Genomic DNA, 18,062 nt, shown 5'->3' on the forward strand with positions numbered 1-18,062 from the left:
GATCAGTAATACAAGCTGTTAATATTTCGTACAACTGCTGGAAAGACTTGTATATTTATCAGAGCTGCTATGGCAACTTGAAGGTCCGACGTATGGAAAAAATCTGACATGTTTGTTGTTATTTTCCTGAACTGGCGTATGCCTGTGACGTAAATGCGTACGTGATGAGAGCCACCGTGAGCAGACTTTTGCGTTTTTACCCTTTAGACAGGAACGTGAGGGTAGATTGTTTTTAAGATTTCGACTCTGGAGGGTGGTTTTACTTTTTTGCATTTTTAAGCCCCAAAAACGCTGTTACCATGTAAACGAAAGGCACATCCGATAAAATATTTGTACGTTTTCACCCTCAAGCATTCTCGTGTAAACAGTCCCTAAAAGTGCACGCATTGAAAAAATATAGTTATGTATTAATTAATCTAAGTTTAGGTAAGAACGTAGTAAAATAGTGAAAAACTGTGGTTTTCCTTTAACTATTGTTCACATAAAGTATGTGACGGCTGCTTGTGAAAACCCAGCTACAGACATTTTTTTTGTGATTTACCATCTTCATAAAGTCATCCTACATAATTTAAAGATAATTCTGTGAAAATGTAACCATGGTATTTTTATGCTGACTGAGTAAGCCCATGCGAAAGATTAAAATTAATGTGAAATCAAACTTTGATGCTCCTAATCTCATAATTAGATTGAGACTTTAGTCTGGATTTCACAGACAGAGTCACATATGGTTATACTGCAGGGTATGTATCCTGATTAGATCGCTAAAATACCTGCTGTCAGTTCAGAGCTCGGATGATAGGATGAATGTGCTGTGTTTGTGTATTCTCACAGAGGAAGAGCAGCGGACAGTTTTGTGCTCCACGCTCAGTGAGATCCTGGAGTCAGCTTGCCTCAATAAACCGCTGGCCTTTCACCTGGCTACCTGGCCACGTGCCAAGACCACAGACAGCCACCCAGAGCCTGAGTCCAGCCAACCTACTGACACACCAAGTGAGAGAATTCTTGACATTCATTTTAAATGTTATGCAGATACTGAATAATGTCATATGCAATAGTTTTAGTACTACCTAACACTAATATTTGATGTCTGTATATGAGCAGTCTAAGGAGGCACTAAATGTGAATGCCTAAATTCAGATAATCAGACTTTGCATGATATTTGAGAGTAGTGTGAACTTGCTGATGTATGTATTCTCTTTAACACTGTGTAGTCTTACATGAAATGAATGAAGTGTTGTAAGTGTCTTTGTGTTTTTGCATGCTGCGTGCATAGCTGCTTTGGCTGCTGAAGAGCTTGGCTTTGAGGGGTTTCACAGTGTCATACAGTAAGTGCACACCACCTTTCCAGACAGCTTCACTTGTTTTTGCTTTCTTGGTGCCTTTTCTGGGTTACCCTTACTTTTCCATATCTACGCATATGCAAATTCATGACAGAAAATGCACTATAAATTAAATTCAGATTATTAAAGGAAGTGATGAAGTACCAATTTTCACAATAAAAAGATAGGTTAAGGTCCTTCCTGTAAGTGTAATCACTTTGTGGTTAATTCTATCCTAGGAAAAGGACTCTCAGAAATGTTTCTGAGCTGAGAGAGGCAGTGTTGTCTTTATATGACACTTGGAGGAACAAATTTGGGGTTCTCCTGTTCCTGTACTCGGTCATACTAACAAAGGTGCACTTTTAGTGCTTACACTTGTTTTGTATGATGCATTTTCCACTTTAGCTGGATGTGAGTTTGAAGGACATGGTAATGTTTAGAGACACTTTATCTTTTATAATTATTAATTAATAAGAAAAGTTCTGTGTTTTGACTGATATGGCACATGTTTGTGTGTAAGTATGCACTTATTGTGACATCAACTATTTGCAGGGGATTGAGAACATAAAGAATGAAATTGAAGACACCTCTGAACCTCTGATTGACCCTGTGTATGGCCATGGCAGGTAAAATGCTTCCATAGAGTTCAGGTTTTTGTACAGACGGTTTATGCAGCAATAATATAAACGGCTTTTGTGGGCTAAACTCAACTTCCAGTAGATTTCCACATAGAACTAATAACAACAGAGTCCTTACAGTAGTTTATTTCTGATAAAAAAGGAAATTAATGACAAGTAAATTTCCTTTGTTCATATACAGTATCTAATGCGTATCAACTATTACACTGAGCTAACGTTACTGTATAAAATTAATGTATACAATGTTAGCTACAGGTCTTGAATTCTTGCCTGGCTGCCAAATGTCTTTATACAGTTGTGATCCATGCTCGCCTCCCCTCCTCGTCTTTAGCATTTTTTTGGACAAGTATTTGTTTCAGAGATCAGTGGCTGGTTGCATAAACATAGCCGTGAAGTTAAGACTGCATCTTTAGAATGAGTCTAGCTAACTAGCAGTTAGTTAGAGCTAATCAGTCTTATTTTTTGGATTTAAATTAGACCAGTCTGCTTTTGTATGTAACATACTTTAAACAGTTATGATCAGTCTTAGAGACAAAAATTCATGACTAACTTTTAAGACTAGTTGTAGAAGTTTATGCAACCGGCCACAGTTTAGCCACTAACCAGACCAATACATAAATAAATACAGACTGGAAGTTCAATTCGGTTCAGGCGCGTAACCACGACAAAGTATGTTCATCGAATGAAAATGTGTTTAGTTGTCACTTGTAGTAAACTTGAACTGGGTTCAAATGTACTACAAGTGGTAACTAAATACATTTTTAGCACATATTTAGTTCATATGGCATCTCAAAATAGCACAGATACTGAAGTATACCGTATTTTCCGGACTATAAGTCGCACTTTTTTCATCGTTTGGCTGGTCCTGTGACTTATAGTCAGGTGCGACTTATATGTCAAAATTAATTCATACTGATTAACATGAACCAAAAGAAAACATTACCGTTTACAGCCACGAGAGGGCGCTATATGTTGCTCCTAGCCTACTCCTACCAGTCAAAAAGAATAATAATTTTCTAAATAAATGCGCCTTAAAATCTAGTGTGACTTATGAGTTTGGTTCCAAAACGCAATAAATCCATTTGGACAAATTTCGGTAAAAATGTGTTTTCTATACCAAGAAAGTGACAAGATGAAAACCACTATTTTCTGTTACAAACTTTCACATAGCAACTTTAGGTTATAAAAACATAAAACATTTTAATCCATAACTTGATTTTCAAAGATTTATTATAAAAACTTATTATTTTTTTCATAAGTAATAATATAATACATGAGGGTTTTTTTTTCAAAATGCTATAAATCTATTCAATCAGTGTATAAATGTACATTCATCTTTGCCATTTTATATTCATTTAGTTGACTAGTTGTACACACTGATTAAAAAAAAACATTAATGGCATTAATCAAAACACTTACTTTGTCATATTAAGAACACTGTCATTGCTGCGGTTGTACTTGACGTCGTCGCTTAACATTTTTCACAGCGATCAGCTGTAAAATGTTTTGGTCCTGCTCGATTTTTGTTGACTTTGAGTAAAATAATGGAAAGTGTTACCATGACAGAAACTTGATGCTGTATGTTTTTTTCCTCTTCATGACGCATTTTTTGACTGATGCGATTTATAGTCCGGAAAACACGGTACTTGGATATTCTTAAGAAGTACTGAAGAAGAATTTTAAGTTTATTAGGTACAACATTAGTATGTAAAAAATAGAGCACTTTAACTACATAATGGAAGTGTACATTTATTTCACCTGGGATCATTGCTTGGGGTAACTATTGTTATTGGATTTTGGTTGATCTTGTGTTGCCATGTAATTCAGCTAAAATTTCTGATTTATAGCATTGTATAACGCATGGAAAATAAATCTTATGTATATTTAAAGTAAAAAGTTTAAGTGTAGTTGTTCTGTATTGAACATAACCTGTTTTCTTTCATTTCAGCCAAAGTCTAATCAATCTACTGGTGACAGGTCATGCTGTGTCCAATGTGTGGGATGGTGATCGTGAATGTTCTGGAATGAGTAAGATTCACTGTTTCTTCAAATCTTAAGCAAAGTTTGACAAGATATACTGTAATTTCATCATTTTGCATACTATTGCATACTAGACCACATGGTGGCAGCATTATCTGCATTTTGGTCATTTTTTCAGACTAGAGAATAGTGTGTTGAAAGAATGAGACTTAAAGAGTTAATAAGGTCATTAGGTTTGGAGGAGTGGTGTTTGATGGTTTGTTGTATGCTGTTAACAGATGTATTAAATTTTTCATATCTCTCTCTATGTTTCTCCTAGAGCTTCACGGCATCCATCAGCAGGCCTCTGTTGGCTTTCTCACACTAATGGAGTCACTGCGCTATTGCAAGGTGCATGTCTGCTTCATATATGCTTTTGACCAACATCCAGTTACATGTTTAATGAGAAGTGGCATTTACACTCGTATCTTTAGTGTTGATAAATCAGGGGACCAGCGTTAACATGTATTTTCCAGATGCCCAAGACTCACAGTTTGTGGTTTTGTTGTTTTCCAGCACTCCAAGTCACATGGAAATTGAGAGATGTAATTGCAACAAAATAACCTACACTTACTGCATTATACAGACTGGCGTCACACTTATCACTTTGTCAAAATATTTTGCACATTTCTGGTTATTGGGAAACTTTATGGTGAGGACCAGAAACTATTTGTCTGGTTTTGTTCTCACATGCATCATTTATGTAGGTTAATCACAGAAGAATAGAAGTTCTGTGGGTTTAGGGTTTAACATGACTATTACAGATTGCTGGTCGCAAACCGCAAACTTTCACCCTGTCTTTACTTTTTTCCTTCGTTTATTCTTTCTTTGGCACACCTTTACTTATATTCTGCATAAGATGACGTGCTTTACAAACTGTAATGCAATCTAGATATTTTTAACATCATGTATTTAAAGCAAACATTATTATTGAATGATATGCATCATTGTTATCTATCATAATAGGGGATTATCATGCTTCTGGGTTTCGTGGGCAGGACTTGTCAACTTTGTGCATGTCCACTTCCAGCGCAGTTAGGTTAGGTATCTAACATACTGTTAGGCAGTGGTGGAATGTAAGTTAACAAAGTACAAATACTTTGTTACTGTATCTAAATAAATTTTCCGCGTATTTGTACTTAAGTAAAATCTATAGTGCATACTTTTACTTCATTACATTTTGCAACAAATTATCTATACTTTTACTTTAGTACATTTCTACAACACCATTGTTCCTTTTATGTACCTTTCTGAACAACTTTTCTGGTCAAGCTTGACCAGCAGAACTGGCATTAAGATCCACCGGAAGTGATCACAAAGATCGCTGAAAGTGGAAGTACTATGTATCACCGTAATAATCCCCTATAGTGAGCTGATATAGTATGCTGGATTAAAGGGGTGCTTCATCAAAAATTCACTGCCCCTCTAGTTGATTTCAAATTGTATACATTACTTTGTTCTGCTAAACACAAATAAATATATTTTTAAAAATGTTAATAACCAAACAGATCTGGGGCACCATTCACTTACATAGTATTCTTCTGTCCTACTATGGAAGTCAGTGGTGCCCCAGATCTGCTTGGTTACAAACATTTTTCAAAATATCTTCATTTGTATTTAGCAGAACTTGGAAATCTATACAGATTTTAGAAAAGTACAGACTGCCAATGCTTTTTAGGTTTCTGTGACAATGTCAACAATTTTAATTGGGTTTCAAATATCTGTCTACTAAAACTTGGCCGTAGTTGGCACAGGTACAGTTTACATGGGAAAACCGCATAGTTCTTATTACATGCTGTCCTTATATGGATGACAGGTTTTTCCTGGAGCTCCCTAACACCTCTTCTCACTCATATTGAGCCTTCTAAAGGCAAAACATCGGGGAATGCAGCCATCAACACAGGGCACACGCGCACACATCCTGTACGTTTTATGAGCATGGGCAGGAATGGCTGTATTGTTTTAACCTGGGGAGAGTAATTAAGAATCTGCTTTATTTTGAATGGCAGTGTGCTAGGCGTAGGTTCAGGATATATGCAGCGAGCTGTGTTTGGAATAGAAGTGCGATGGAATTTAGCGCCTCATATTTAGAACCATTTGAGCCCCTTTCACAATATTTGTGATCTGTTTAATCCTCACACCTTGGAATGCCTTCGTTGCCAGATCTGCTGCTTATACTCACCTGTTGAGTGATGTGAGGGATTTGGAGCTTAGAGCTGAGTATGTGAAGCAACACCTTGAACTCTTCATACTTTATTGAGCTGCTAAATTGTCCGGTCTTGCGTTTCACTGGTTAAACTGCTGACTCCTCATGTCATTCATTTTTAATTCTGAGCTATAGTATTAGGCAGTGTGTTTTATGTATGCAGCTCATAAGCTACAAGTATGTGTGTTCACTGTGTTTGTCAGGTAGATTATGCTTGATGATCCAGCTAAATTTAAGGTTATGTAAAAATGTCAAATTCGTTTTTTTCTCAGTTAGGGGGTCTTAATACATGCTCTGTACATCAGTTTTTGTCACTCCTGATGACACCCTGGCAGCTGATTTAGTATGCATGTCTGTTTACATTTATCACAATCATTTAAATTTTTATAAACATAGTTTCAGCCATTCAGGAGTTAACCGCGTTTTGCTTGCATTGTTTACTATATTTGATTACCAATCTATGCATTTTAAAAAAAACATGTTTCATAACATGTTACATTTCATAACAATGGTCCAATGAAAGTCAAGTGTTTCAATTGTTGGCTGCTCCTACGTATTCTTATCGCAAATGAACAACCTGCTTGTTATGGTTTTGGTATGTGGCTTGCCAAATTGTCATGGCATCGGTATGGGGATTGGCCCTAAAACCCTCTCTCTCTTTTTACTTTAAGGTTGGCGCATGCCTCAAGTCTCCAAAGTTCCCTATTTGGATTCTTGGCAGTGAGACTCACCTTTCGGTATTCTTCACTAAGGTGAGTTAAAACAATAACTCCTTTTCCCCAATCTTCTGCTCTTTGTTATCTGAAACAGTCTGGCAGTTTGCATTCTCGTTTTATTATTGAGTGAAGACTCAAAACGCAAGAATGTGCTTCCTAATAGATTTAGTGCTTTAGATGGAGAACTAAGGAGAAAAGAAGAAAGAGGGGGAGAATAGGATGGATGATGAGATGCAGAAAGAGGTTTTTAGACTTATAAGGCATCTATTGTGGTGTGTCCTGGCCTCGGCCCATGCAGTATGCGGTCAGCTTTGGCATAAAGACATGCTCAGAGAGTGTATCTACAGTGAGTCAGAATGGGAATGTAGGTTTGTGTAACTAGTACCCCTCTGGTTATAATGCATCTGTATGTGCTAAACATTCTGTTCCAAAATCTGATTGGATGAGCCATGTGTGTTGTTGACGCACACCAGTTTGTTTGGAGTCCAATGTAGTTTACCTTCGCCCTCATGCCATTACAGCTATATGTAGCTTTTTTCTGCTAAACGCAAAAAGAGGTATTTAAATAATGTCCTGGATCTCCTTGGATTCTTAATTGTCCAAAAATCAAAATGCATGACCTCTCGTGGCTTCTTGCCTTACTCCATTACAATGAGGCAGTAACTCACTTTCAAAACCCACTGTACTCATGAGTTTTGTTTGTATGTGAGTCCCCATGTGTTTTATCCCTTTACTCAAAAGAGGAAGTGCTTGTTTCTCATAAAGGTTTCCACCTGGAGGAAAATAAGATTGACAGCAAACATTAATCATGCTCTTACACTTAAGGTCGTTCACTGTCAGTGCATTATCCTCATCCGGTGTTTGTGCATTTGCTGCACTGCAGGCTTCTTTTGTCCATGATTTGTGTCCTTTCTTTGACATTGAAGAAATACTCTTATCTTTATTATTACTTTTTTCTTGCTTTTTCAAATACTGCATTTATTACAAATATGTTACCCTCCCTGTTAAAACAGTCGTTTTTTTTCTAGTTAGTTACCGTTTTCCACATAAACCCATCCTGCATAGTGTAAAGAACATTCTGTGAAAATACTTAGAATTTACTTAAAGGGACACTCCACTTTTTTAATATTAGGCAGTAGGGCTGGGTAAAAATATCGATTTATCAATGCATTGCAATTATTTGTTTCTTAATTCAATATCGATTCATCAAATCCTATGAATCGATTCAGCCCCCCCGGCCAGTGGCGGCGCTGTGGGCAACACTCTAGTGAGAGCGTTCAGCGTTGTTCAAGGCACTATATCAAAACACAAAACACAAAGATCAAAGATGGCAAACAGCAGCACTTCTTTCAAGCCTGCACCATCAACGTGATCAAACATTAGCAGAGGTGGAAAGAAACGAATTACATTTACTCACGTTACTGTAAATGAGTAATTTTTTGTGTACTTTTACTTTTTTGAGAAGTTTTTAAAATCTGTACTTTTACTTTTACTTAAGTATGTTGTGTTTGAAGTATTGTACTTCGCTACATTTTAAATCATATCCGTTACTGAGTATTTTTTTTAAAGCAAGGTGATAAAGACGCGCAACGGATGATTGATGGGCGGGGGAACGCGCAAAAAGAACCATGGAGACGGACGAGACAGGCGCGCGCTAATCCAGACCCGCCTCAGTTCAAATCTTATGAAAGAAACCCCTGGTCATATTTAAGCGACCACTTTTCACTGACGCGAAGCGAGTGTTTCATTCCTATGAAAGGTAAGATTCATGCGCTTGAGCACGAAATTGCAGAACGGGTTTTAACGCTCATTTGCACGGCGCGTTTTTAATACAATGCGCATTATCCATCGCAGTCTAGCAGCTTCGTGTCAAGTCAAACACAACTTCAGAACGTCCTCGAGAATGCGCACTTGCGCAGGTCATTAAACATTGCAGAGAGAGAGAGAGAGAGAGAGCTCTGACATCAGGTACCCAGGTCAGGGACGCTAGAAGACAATAAACGTGTCAAAAGTATGACATGGCACTCATCTTATTATATGCTCATTTAAACTATATATATAGTTTAATAAAATAATGTATGTTACCAGCAATACATCAATTACAACCTTAATATAGTGATTGTATTTACAAGCTGCTGAGCTGACCACCTTCAAAAGTGCATAACTCGCATGTAAAATCATTAAATAATTCCATAAATGTTTCTTAGTTTAAAAAAGCGTTTTATTTTATTAACTTTTTGTTATTGCACTTTAATTGTAAAGATATTAAAAATAATTGTAAAGATTTATATTCCCTTGTCATTTTTGAACTATACTAAAATCCTCCACCTCTCCCCGCTGTAAAAAAGTAACTTTTACTCTGAGTAAAGTTAAAATGATTTACTTTTACTTGAGTAGATTTTTAGACCAGTAACTTTACTTTTACTTAAGTAAAATATTTTAGTACTTTTTCCACCTCTGAACATTAGTAATACTACACACATTATTTAAAAATATACTCAGGTACTTAATTGCTTGTGTTTTTACTTATTATTGAATCGATATCGAAGAAAGTAAATCAATATTGAATTGAATCGAATCGGATTGAATCGAAGCCTCAAGAATCGAAATCGAATCGAATTGTGAAATTGCTAACAATACCCAGCCCTATTAGGCAGTGCCCGAAAAAAAGCCCCAGCACTGCGTAATATTATTGCGCCTCCTGGACCCATGGTATGGCCACATAGTTCTTAATTATTGACTCATGGAATTAAATGATATATTTAAATGATATTTATAATGAGTATAGTTCCTAGTCATATCGACCTAGAAAATCGCAACTTTAAATTTTAAGATGGTCTTCGTACACGATGTAACTACAGAAGAGTCAAGTTTAAAATGGTAAAAAAAAAATATCGAAACTCTTTGGTCATTTTTGACCGCTAATGGTCTGATCAGATTCAATGAATTATGCTAAGCTATGCTAAAAGTGGTACCGCTAGAGATTGGCTGCATATATTTAAAAATGGTAAAACTCAATTGTTTAACTCTGGGGAGCTGGAAAAAGCCTATTTTCAAAAGAAATTAAGTGTTCCCTTTACAGGCATGAGAATCCCTCACCTTTCGGTGAAATTCGCCACTTTGATGCCAAAACAGGCGACAATGACAAGGGCCGAGCCATTACTTCTCTGAAATCAGAAATCCTTGGGAATTTAAATGTAAGTTCACAGCTGCATCTTATATATTTTATTACAAATTGTTATCAAAAAAATAATAGACTGGATATTTTTATTACAAAATCAAATCAATTCCCCTTAAGAAGGCCTTTATTAACCCACTGGAGGCGCTTGGATTACTTCTGTGATGAATGGATGCGCTTTTGGGCTTTAAAAGCCATAGCGCACAATTTACTACCCTTACCAAGCTTAAAAGAGCAAAGACATTTTATAATATTACTCTGTATGTGTTCGTCTGAAAGACGATCGTCATATACATCTCATATGGCTTACCGGTGAGTAAATCATGAGATAATCTTCATTTCTCGCTAAACTATCCCTTTAATTATTAAAACATTACATACATTTAATACTCATCCCTAAACTAATGTTACAGTTGATTTTAATGCATAATGGAAATGGACCTACACTGTCAGATGTATTTGACTCGAGTCTTTTTAGTATTGATGTCTCTCAGTCTGATTAAAATTGCAGGAGTAGAAGCTTCAAATTTTTCTTATAGCTTTGTAAGTCTAAATTTCCCATGAACCACCCTCCATTTTTTTTTCTCTGTGTAGGACGTTTGTACTGTGTGTAAGTAATAGTAGTCTCTATTTTCTAAACACAACCTCTAAACGTAAAATGTATGGGTGTCCAGTACTATCTCATCTTCCTGACTGAGTCATAACACCTTATCATAACACCTTAATAGTTTCCCCATACTTTGCTTCTGCTTCTCCAGATTTCTTGGCCACTTTTAAGTTTCTTAGACCAAATTTAACCATGATTTTTGTCCATTTATTTTAGTGAGTTTTTTTTTGGTGGTGGTGTTTTATTGTGGTCGAGTAGTACATGGTTACTGCCAAAGGGGTTAGAATGGGAAAACAAGTACAATTTGAATATCCTGTCTGCATTTTTTTATTTTAGCAAACTGGCTTGTTTAAAAAGTATTGGATTATTTTTGGACCTTCCCCTACTGTTCACAGAATTCTCTGCTGCATTTTTAGTGTTGTTCTACCCAGTAAGATTCATTGATGCTCTTTAGCTTTTGTTTTTTTTAAACTAGCTTCCCCAACACTGGTCAAATATTGCTTTTATTGTAGCTTTTTCTGCAGGGCTTTGTTAAAATGATAATAAGCAGCTCTGCAAAAAGCTCAAAGATGACGATGCTCTTCTCGATTTAAACTATCATAGATTTCTTACAGTCTCACGCTTGCTTCTTCAGTGAGCTTCTACATTCCCATGAGCTTTAGTAGATCATGCTGATTTAAGGGCTTGTTCCTCTGTGTTCTTTTAAACAAACGGTCTTTGCACACATACATGATGAATTTAACCCTAAGGCTTTCTGAAAGCCCACACTTTTTTCTTCACCTTTTCTCTGGGACCGGTTAGCAAGAGCATAGCCTCAGGTGAGTAATGCCACGATTTCCGTTAGGAAAGCCGATCTCTTTTCCCCTGGAGCTCTGGCTGTCCATCTGGTTTAGTTTTCCCGCTGGAGTCGCCAATAGGGTCAGCCACTCTGCCAGGCCCTCCGAGAGAAAAGAAGAGCTCTCAGTCGACACCTCAAAGGCAGCTGTTAACAGGATGCACACTAAAGCCTTGCGAGTAATTGCGCTTAGCGCACGTTACTTGGTCACAGATTAGCCTGCTAGATTTTTTATGGATTTTCAGAGCTATGGTAGTTGTTAATGTGACTGAGAGTAAGGTGGTTGTGCTGTTGTGCTGGGCCTGGTTTTGGTGATCATTGGGGCAGTTTTTGAGTTTGGTGTCTAATGGCTGGCCTATCTCCCAGCGGACACATGCCTTTGTTTGTCTCTGTGTCTCTGCTTTTAGCTTCTAATAAGGTTTGCGTTCCATTCTTATCTGATTTACACGGACACAAAGCAGCAGACACCACACAAAGTGACCTTTCACAGAGGTCCTGAGAGGGCCTCGGACACACACAGACACCAAGCACTGGACACTAAAGGAATGATCTCCATTCCCAGTGGTCGGACAATCGGACAGCCACACACACCCTAAGGAAAGTGAGTAATGGAATAGCAGCTTTTAACGCAGCCCAGTGGTAACTATAACCTCGTGTAATGCAGTGAAACGTGATCCGTGATTACTGAACCAGAGTCTTTCTGTTTATACCAAATCTGATGCTTCTCCTGCTCCCAAAGGTGATTAATGGATGTACTATTGATGGTGTGACATGTGCTGGTACCAAGTTGCCAGACTATTGCCCTATCCTTGCCCTGTGTTGGGAATGATCACACTTGTAATGCTGTTACTTTTATGTCTGCTCTCTTTACTTATGTTTTCCTCTGCTGCTTTTATCTTCCTTTCTTGAAGTCTGCTCTCCTCTTTGATTGGATATGATGAGCTTCACATCCCTTATTTCCTTCCTTCCTTTTCTTTCTTCCCCTTCTTCACTTCTCCATCCTGCTTTGTCTCTCTCTCGAGGCTCTTTGTCATTGTCCAGGCCTGGGATGCAGACATCTCCTTCACTTTTTCGTTCCACTCATCCGCAGACCTTGTCCCGACTCGACTCTGATGATGTTAACATCCTCATCTTTTAACTGATCCCTTGGTCCTTCTCTCCTTCCTGTCCACTCTTCAGAGGCCTGATCTCTTCAATTACCCACAAACCAGTGCAACCAGTCCTTAGCAGACAAAATCGTTTTTGTCCACTTTCCAGTTTGGGCCCCCTACTGCTAAAGACTTTGTAAAATGATGGTGCTCTACGTCTTGGTGGGGAGTAAGTTCATGTGCTTATTATTTGTATGAGTTTGTGTGGAAAAATAAGTAGCAACGGCACAAACCGATGGTAAAGTCGTCTGGTACGCCCCAGGGTTCCATCCTCCCTTTGCTAATTTACAGACTCCGTGCCCAAACACAAACATTCGCCTTACTTTTGTTAGTCCCTCTGGGGCTAACCTCATTGTGGTGGGTCTTGCTTCTGTACAGCCCTGCTCTGCTACTTTGTAGCTTTCTTGGTACCATCATGTAGTTACGCCATGTTCTTGAAAACCGGAGCTGAAACCAACCCTGGATCTAATTTCTGTCATGCTGAAAGACCTCAATCATCACTTTCTTAATTGTCGTCCTTGAAAAGATGCTACTGTGAAATACACCCTAACATGTGCAAAAGAACCGAATAGGAAGGGAAGAATATTGTGTTACTTAATACATTTCACTTTCATAAGACACTTTGTGTGTTTCCAGTCTCATCAGATGGTCGTCTCCATCAGGCATTGTGCTGTTTGACATATCATTAATCATTTCCTTCACTGTGATCTGATCTGTTACACACTATGGCTTTGTAGTGCCAAACATGCGCACACACATATGCTATCTCCACACTTACGTGGGTATCCAGCGCACATCTCTTACAATCATACATGTGCCATCATTGATCCTGGAGTTTGCCTCCTTGAATTTCATCTCTATTAAGGCTGTACATGACAGTATAGCATACAAACATGGACACACACTAGTTTGTACCCAAGGGGCTCGTAATACATGCAGGGCCTCACATCTCCTCTTAACCCACAACAATGGACTCTTCAGGAGTCTCTCAATAACGCTGATGCCTGTATGGGGAATACTTCACCAACAAAAGACATGGATACAAAGAATACAACAAGGAGATGGGGAGATAGTGTTAAATGCAGAATTGGACAGACCCTGACATTAAGAGGGACGCCAGAGAAGCAAAAGAGGAAGAATGACTGTGATACAGTTACGAATACACAGTGTGTCTGGTCGGTGACCCAGCCAGGTCTGAAGTATCGTGTGTCTAAACCTCTGCTCTTTGATGCTGGTGACATTTCTCTGTAGTAGAGCACTTGAGAAGAACCGATCTACCTGAGGCCAAGTAGCACTGATTGCTAATGTGGCTAATATAACAGGTGTAATTGTTGCCATTGCTTTGATGTTGATAAAACACTGTGCTGTTTGTTCTGAATCAGAATACATAGGACCTCCATGGGTGGGTTGTTACCGCAAAATTTGTGAACCTTTACACCTGACCCAGTCATTCACAGAGATCTTTTCTCCAAGCTTGATCAGGATTAGGTTGGAAGTTTCAAAACACAGCAATGACATTTGGGTTTTGTTACAAAGCAGGGTTGATTTTGTTCAGGTTTTTTTTAAGTACTGTTGACAGTGATGGTGATGCAGGGCTGCATTGGCGTTTGTGTGTACAATGTCAAACACACAATGTTCTTGACATTTTTACCGCTCTTAATCGATCTCATTCTTTCTCTTTTCATTGGCATGTGACTTCCCCTTGGATGGAATTTATACTTACATTGACTACTTTAACAGACTTTGCATTTTTTTCTTTGGGGTTTTTTGTTGACTGCTAATCACTCGCTGCTTGTCCTTCACATTTGCAAAGACAACTGTGCCTCAAAAAGTCCAAAAGATGTTTGTTTTTAAGAAAATGTGTCTCACGGATATTTCTGAACTTTAGTCAGCATCTATATTAGCTCCAGTGAGAGCTGCCCCTCAGATCTCCATTAAGGGCTTATGTCTATTGTTCCTGCTATCTGTGATTTTTTTCCACGTTTCACAGACTTCGGGAAGAAAATAATAAAAGCCAGACTTTGGATTATTAATTTGATGCTGCCATACAGAAATGTTGAAAAATGATTCTCACTGAGCTTGTTGATAAACAAGCTGATACTGTATTTTTCGGTCTATAAGCCGCATTTTTTTTTCATTACTTGGCTGGTGTTGCGTCTTATAGTCAGGTGCGCCGTGTAGGTCAGTATGAAGTAATTTTGACATTTATGAGGCAAGAGACAACATTACCATCTACAGCTGCGAGAGTCCGCCATATGCTGCTTCTGTATTTTTGTAATCCAGTTCAGTAATGTGTAGGGATGGGCAATATAAACGATATGCAATATAAACGATACAAAATTGGCATACGATAGTGCAATAGATTTAAAATCTCTATCGCGATAATGCGTGTTGATGGCGCAATATACCCGCGAACTTTAGAGCCACAAGCTGCAGCCGAATAAACATGGATGAAAGCGTCAGCGAAACAGAGGAGCTCGTGAAAAAGACTGATGCAACATCTATTATTTGGATTTAAGCCGTCCAACAAGCAGCAGGAAAATATACTCTGTAGAGCAAGGGTGTCCAATACGGCAATGCTGGTAGATCGCACATAAGTTAACTGCTGCTCCACATGCGAAATTGGCATTATGGTCTAGTAATTGTGAAACATGCAGTATATATATACATGCAGTATAGTCCCCACAAGCATTTAAAGTAGTGTTAAAAAAATAATTAACTGTGTTTTTTAACAGATAGATCTTGTCGGCTTTATCATTTTAAAAGTAGATCACCACACAAAAAAGTCTGGACACCCCTGCTGTAGAGCGTGTCAGGCAAAGGTTCCAGCTAAGAGAGGTAACAAGACTAATCTGGCCATAACGGTTTACGTTTACTTACTTTTTTTAGCAGTTTGGCTTTTCTAAGGGTCTATGTAACCTGTTCTGAAATGAGTCTATTTAAATTATTATATCGCAATACATATCGCTATCGCAAGAGGCTGCAATGTATAACGCAATATGGATTTTAGGCCATATCGCCCTTCCCTAGTAATGTGGAATGACGAGTATGCGAACTTCACGCTAGTTGGCTAGTTCGGTTAATTTAGCCTACTCAACTTTCCAGGTAAGTTCTGTATGCTATGGTTTATCATTTAAATAAATGATAGTATTACTTTAACGTACAGACATCTATTCAGCCTGCTGTTCTGTCTGCTATTGTTTAGTTGAATAACTTGCCTTTCCAGATTAAATGTCTGTTCTTCGGCTTGGATTTTGTGAAATAATTTTCTAAATAAACGTGACGTATAGTCTACTGTGAGTTATATATGTTATTTTGTCTTGATGCATTTTTGAATGATGCAGCTTATAGTCCGGAAAGTACGTTATTAAATCACAGTATCTCTGAAGGTGAAGCATAGTCTGTAATATTATACATAAATGCTTAAACCATTTGGCTTAAATGTATATGACTGGAATGTGATCTTATTTATTGTTTGTTATTTTAGACCCGGTTGTCCTAGGGGTCTGCGATATGACGATAGTTGATCGTGAACAATAAAAATGTCTCCACAATCCACTTTTTTCGGAAATACCATTGTATCGTGCCTACATAAAGTACGCGACAAGTGCAAGTATGTGACAAACGGAGTACGGGTATTCTTTTTTCTGCGTCCGCGCCCACACAGCTTTCCAAGTATACTACCTGCGGCTACACATAAATGGCCGCGTTCAACACGTATAGGCAATACAAATGATTTCTTATTCAAATCATTAGTCTGTCAGGGCCGCACTGTTTCGCGACATTTGCAGTACGTTAAAAAAAAAGATAAATGAGGAAAAGTTAGAACAAACAATAAGAAAACAAAGAACAGAAATCAAACATTGTGGTGACAAAAATGAAGTGAAAATTTAAGAAGAGAAAATGATAGTGTGTGTGCAAATTTCCTTTTGTGTCATTTTTGTAGTTGAGTGTCCTGTCGCGCATGCGCTGTTGTACGCGTACTGTTCGTGCATATTTTGTTACCTTGTGGGACTGCATTTTTAAATGTGGGAATTAGTATGGCTGTATTAAGGCTCAGTACTGGCAAAATAGTCTTTAATAAAACGACATGAAAAAGAACCCTTATAAAAATCGTGAAATCTGACCTCATATTAGCAGTCCACTTTTTACAGTGTTTTCTAATTTATTATTTTGTAGGCAATAGGTGAAGTTTTATTTTCTTGTGTCCCTGAAACACAAATCTGTCCAGGATCAGTGGATCCGGACTGTCTCATTGTTTAACCATGGATTTGTGTGTTCGTCTCGGTCGGATCACTCGGCAAGCAGAACCATCCCGTCTACGGGTGAAGTCTTTACCAGACGCACTGCTCTGTAATTCCCCTCTATTAGAGCACGTGTGTGAGTACAACTAAGAAACGCTGACTAAACAGGACTGATTACAGGCCTGGTTGTGTTGTTATGCAGCCACAGTGTAAACATCAGCCGAACGGCATGATGTTTTTGTTACCGGGGGTCAGACTTTATAATGAGACATGAACTCATTTGCTATTAGAGTGGAGCCACAGAGTGTTTGTGCGCTAGAAAGGTGATGCGTTTATGTGCACAAACACGTGTAATCACAGATACTTAACTTACTCAATTGTTTGTAAGTGCGGTGTGCGATAGAGTATTAAAGTTTTGTACATGTTGCCAGCAAGAAGTGCTTTATAAGCATTAGTGTTCCAGTGGTTCCCCCCTTTTGTACGGTGCATCCTTTCACGGCCCCTCCAAAAAAATGTATGACATGTAAAATATTCTAAAACTTACAATTTTAATTAAACAAAACAATAAATTATACTTATTTCTGTTGGTTGGTATACAAAATTTATGATAAATTTATGTATTTTATAATATTTCATAAATCTGGGGCCACTGCCCCCAGTTTGAGAACCACTGATCTAAGCAAACCACAATGACAACCCTATACATCTTCATTTGACTGTGCATAATCTGTCAAAATTAAAACATCATCATTTATTGTTCAAAACCCATATGACTTTAATTCCATGTAACACAAAGCAAGAAATGTTGAATTTGTTAATATAACAAAAGCATAGTGAATAAGGCCTCCTTTTAAGTTTCAAAAGACCAAAATTTACATTGTTGTTGACCAAAATTGTTACCCTCTGCTGTAGCCCTCAAATCTTATTTACACATGTGGATATTCAAACAGTGTTGACAGTGTCTTTGTGTTTTACATTTGTGATCCATACTCGAAATCTGACATCCCAGTGAGTACTAGTAAACAAGTGTTGTAAGTCCTGAACATGGACACACCCGGAGCAGTTGGCATCCATTTACAGAGAGCACCTCAGTCTCTTCCTTTGAATCAGCGACCTTTAGGCTAACTATTAGGCAACGACTCTTCTTTTTTT

General features: G+C 38.0%; 1 protein-coding gene across 2 annotated transcripts in view; it reads left to right on the forward strand.

Annotated features, from left to right (window-relative positions):
• The window catches only part of mindy3 (MINDY lysine 48 deubiquitinase 3), a 47,676-nt gene that overhangs the window by 3,476 nt on the left and 26,138 nt on the right, over positions 1-18,062 (forward strand). Inside the window, exons 4-10 of one of the 2 annotated variants that reach the window (XM_055210165.2) lie at positions 832-990; positions 1,274-1,325; positions 1,559-1,673; positions 1,872-1,945; positions 3,906-3,985; positions 4,257-4,327; positions 6,854-6,934. In XM_055210165.2, coding sequence (XP_055066140.1) covers positions 832-990; positions 1,274-1,325; positions 1,559-1,673; positions 1,872-1,945; positions 3,906-3,985; positions 4,257-4,327; positions 6,854-6,934 — 632 coding nt within the window. The remainder of the gene's footprint in view (positions 1-831; positions 991-1,273; positions 1,326-1,558; positions 1,674-1,871; positions 1,946-3,905; positions 3,986-4,256; positions 4,328-6,853; positions 6,935-18,062) is intronic. The other variant, XM_055210167.2, reaches the window with a different exon arrangement.

The sequence above is a fragment of the Misgurnus anguillicaudatus genome, chromosome 10, assembly GCF_027580225.2.
Source record: "Misgurnus anguillicaudatus chromosome 10, ASM2758022v2, whole genome shotgun sequence".
NCBI classification, from domain to species: Eukaryota; Metazoa; Chordata; class Actinopteri; order Cypriniformes; family Cobitidae; genus Misgurnus; species Misgurnus anguillicaudatus.